This window comes from Penaeus japonicus, unplaced genomic scaffold (genome assembly GCF_977035675.1).
Source record: "Penaeus japonicus unplaced genomic scaffold, GWHDUDI00000001_assembly GWHDUDI00000007, whole genome shotgun sequence".
Classification (NCBI taxonomy): Eukaryota; Metazoa; Arthropoda; class Malacostraca; order Decapoda; family Penaeidae; genus Penaeus; species Penaeus japonicus.
The window spans coordinates 24,978,931-24,981,430 of record NW_028234409.1 but is presented as its reverse complement, the minus strand read 5'-3'; the positions used below and the strand labels follow the sequence as shown (position 1 = coordinate 24,981,430).

At 48.3% G+C, this 2,500-nt stretch overlaps 1 protein-coding gene across 8 annotated transcripts in view; it reads right to left on the bottom strand.

The window, feature by feature from the left end:
* The window catches only part of LOC122243099 (uncharacterized), a 110,633-nt gene that overhangs the window by 85,353 nt on the left and 22,780 nt on the right, over positions 1-2,500 (bottom strand). The window contains exon 1 of one of the 8 annotated variants that reach the window (XM_086538589.1): positions 146-430. The exons of the other annotated variants lie outside the window; for them this stretch is intronic. Coding sequence (XP_086394715.1) covers positions 146-349 — 204 coding nt within the window. The 5' untranslated portion in view covers positions 350-430. Of the gene's footprint in view, positions 1-145; positions 431-2,500 lie in introns of those variants that run through there. 8 annotated transcript variants of the gene reach the window in all.

Here is a 2,500-nt window from a genome sequence, read left to right as displayed (position 1 = left end):
CAGGGGCAGCAGCTAACTGCGTCTGCCCTGGACTCGTTCCTTCCGCGCCTCTTGCCCAGACATTGCGTCATGTTTGTCCAGCTTACATCATTTTATTAGTAACACATGTTTCGCATAGAGACAAAAAAGGCCCGTAGTAAAGAACCTGTCGGGTGTGGGGCGTGGGGATAATGTGACGGGTGACGGGTGTCGGGTGTAGGGCACCCGTCTGCATGTTTGACAGTAAAGAACGTGTGTCGGTGGGCTTATTTGTCAGTGATACCAACCTGTCCAATGAGACGTATAGATCGGACGATTTTGGTAGCCTTGATCGATGTAAACAACACCTGAGAGCGCACAATTGAAACATAAATATAATTTTATTTATTATATTTCATTCACAAAAAAGCCGACTTCGTTTAGCTCTCTATAATGAGACGTAGAGATCGGACGATATTGGTAGCCTTGATCGACGTGAACATCACCTGAGAGCGCGCACTTGATACATGGAAAGCCAACTACTGAAGGTAAATATAATTTGATTTGTAATATTTCATGGTTCATTTACGAAAAAACTTCTTTGTCTTTCTGTAATTATTAATTAATGTAATTAATTAATGTAATTGTAATTAATGTAATTGTCTTTCTGTAATTCACATCGAACGAAGATCGCAGGTGGAAGGGAGTAGTTGCCAAATAGTATTTTCGATGAATCGGGTTTTAATAGCAGGTCTACACATATAATTGCTCGAATTTATATATAAATTTACTGCGTAAATAACAGATTGCAATTATTTGTAACTGTAATATAAATTAAGATATTTCTTGAAGAAAGAGAGTTGGTTTAACTGGCGGTATGTGGTAAGAATAAATCCTGAAATACAATTTCACCTTTTAAGTCTCGTAAACAAAAGATACATATTTGTTTTGGACCAGACGATGTGATAATTTATATTAATAAAATTATATAATATGCACTATATTATATAATATAAAACTAACAATGATATCCTCCCAAAAACAAACTTTTTATATTGACGGGTGTATCTGTGGGGAGGGGGTAGGCACCCGAGGAAAATTCCCGACGTTCCAATACTAATCCTCGAAAATCCCATTTTCTTTACTGCGAACACTGGACGGGTAACCCGTCACGACATGTTCTTTACTACGGGCCAAAGACCCACTGGCGTAGCACTATCCCCCCCTATCAAGCAGACGACCGTCTGCTCTGACATAAATCATTCCTCAAAAACAAACAAAATTCTTTCAAAACAAAAGAAAACATAATGGTAATTAGTTCTCAGAAACAGCACAAAAATCTTTCATCCAACGCGACTTTCTTCGCTCTCGCCGGGGTTGCCGCAGTGGTGTGGGCAGCGGTTCTGTCGCATCGCCCTCACCGTCCAAATGCTCATCCTCATCTTGGTCAGCATGTCACATCCTCATCCTTGGCTCCAACAAGACTCCACCCGACTGCTATTCCGTCAGCCAGCTGCAGGTTTTCAATGGGCTCCACAATGCTTTCCACTCCATGCATCTCTCTCGACAGTTGACACCGGATCCTAGACTCTGTCCTGGGGGCAAGGTGCAGTTGCTCAGCCGTAACTACCTCTGCACAGCCAACCTTCGGAAGCAAGGACACATCATCACCGTGCATCCTCACCAGCTTCCGTCCAAGGTCGACACACGCCTTACTCTGCGTCAGGTAGTCAAGGCCCAGCAAGCATGGCTCGTCCGATCGGCGACATACATCAGCAGCCGCTGCACCGCGCTGCCCACGCCGATACGAGCCTCCACTTGCCCCTTGAGCTGCACACAATGCCCCATGACACCACACAGTCTCTGTGGTGCGTCTGGAAGTCGCGTAGTGGCCAACATATCAGGCCGCACTAGGGTCTTCTCAGCCCCAGTGTCCACTGTCAGGCGGCATGGCTTCCCATCTACTGAGCCTTCCACCTGCATCGAGCTGGTTGTCGACGGCAGCTACTCAAGTCGGGGTCCAGGAACCGAGGACGGCTGGGTTTCGGCCCCCTTCTCCAGCCTGTCCGAGTTTTCCGCATGTACCACTTCCTTAGCCTTAGGACAGGCACTGCGTCTGTGCCCTTCTTCGCCACAGCCCCAACACGAGCCGTGGAATCTGTACGGGCTCACCCTCCTCAACACTGCCTTCATTTTCACTTTCCGGCCCCAGAGATCACGGCGGTTCTGGGCGGCCGGCTCTAGGCCACTGGTTCCCTTCAGGAAGACTTCGAACTCCAAGGCCCTCGCCAGCGCCACCTGCAGGTCCTCAGGGTGTGCCTGCTCGACGTAGATTTGCAGCTGCTGGTCCTGCAAAGCGTCAACAAAGAAATCGCGGGCCAGTACCACGATCATCTCTTCCGGAGCCGCAGGGTACGACCTCCTTACCAGCGCCTCCACATCCTGCGCCAGCTGGGATAGGGTCTCGCCACGCTCACGAGTCCGCTTTTTCAAGCGGGCCCGATACCTCGGCCTGGTGGTGATGGCCGAAACAGCGTTTTAA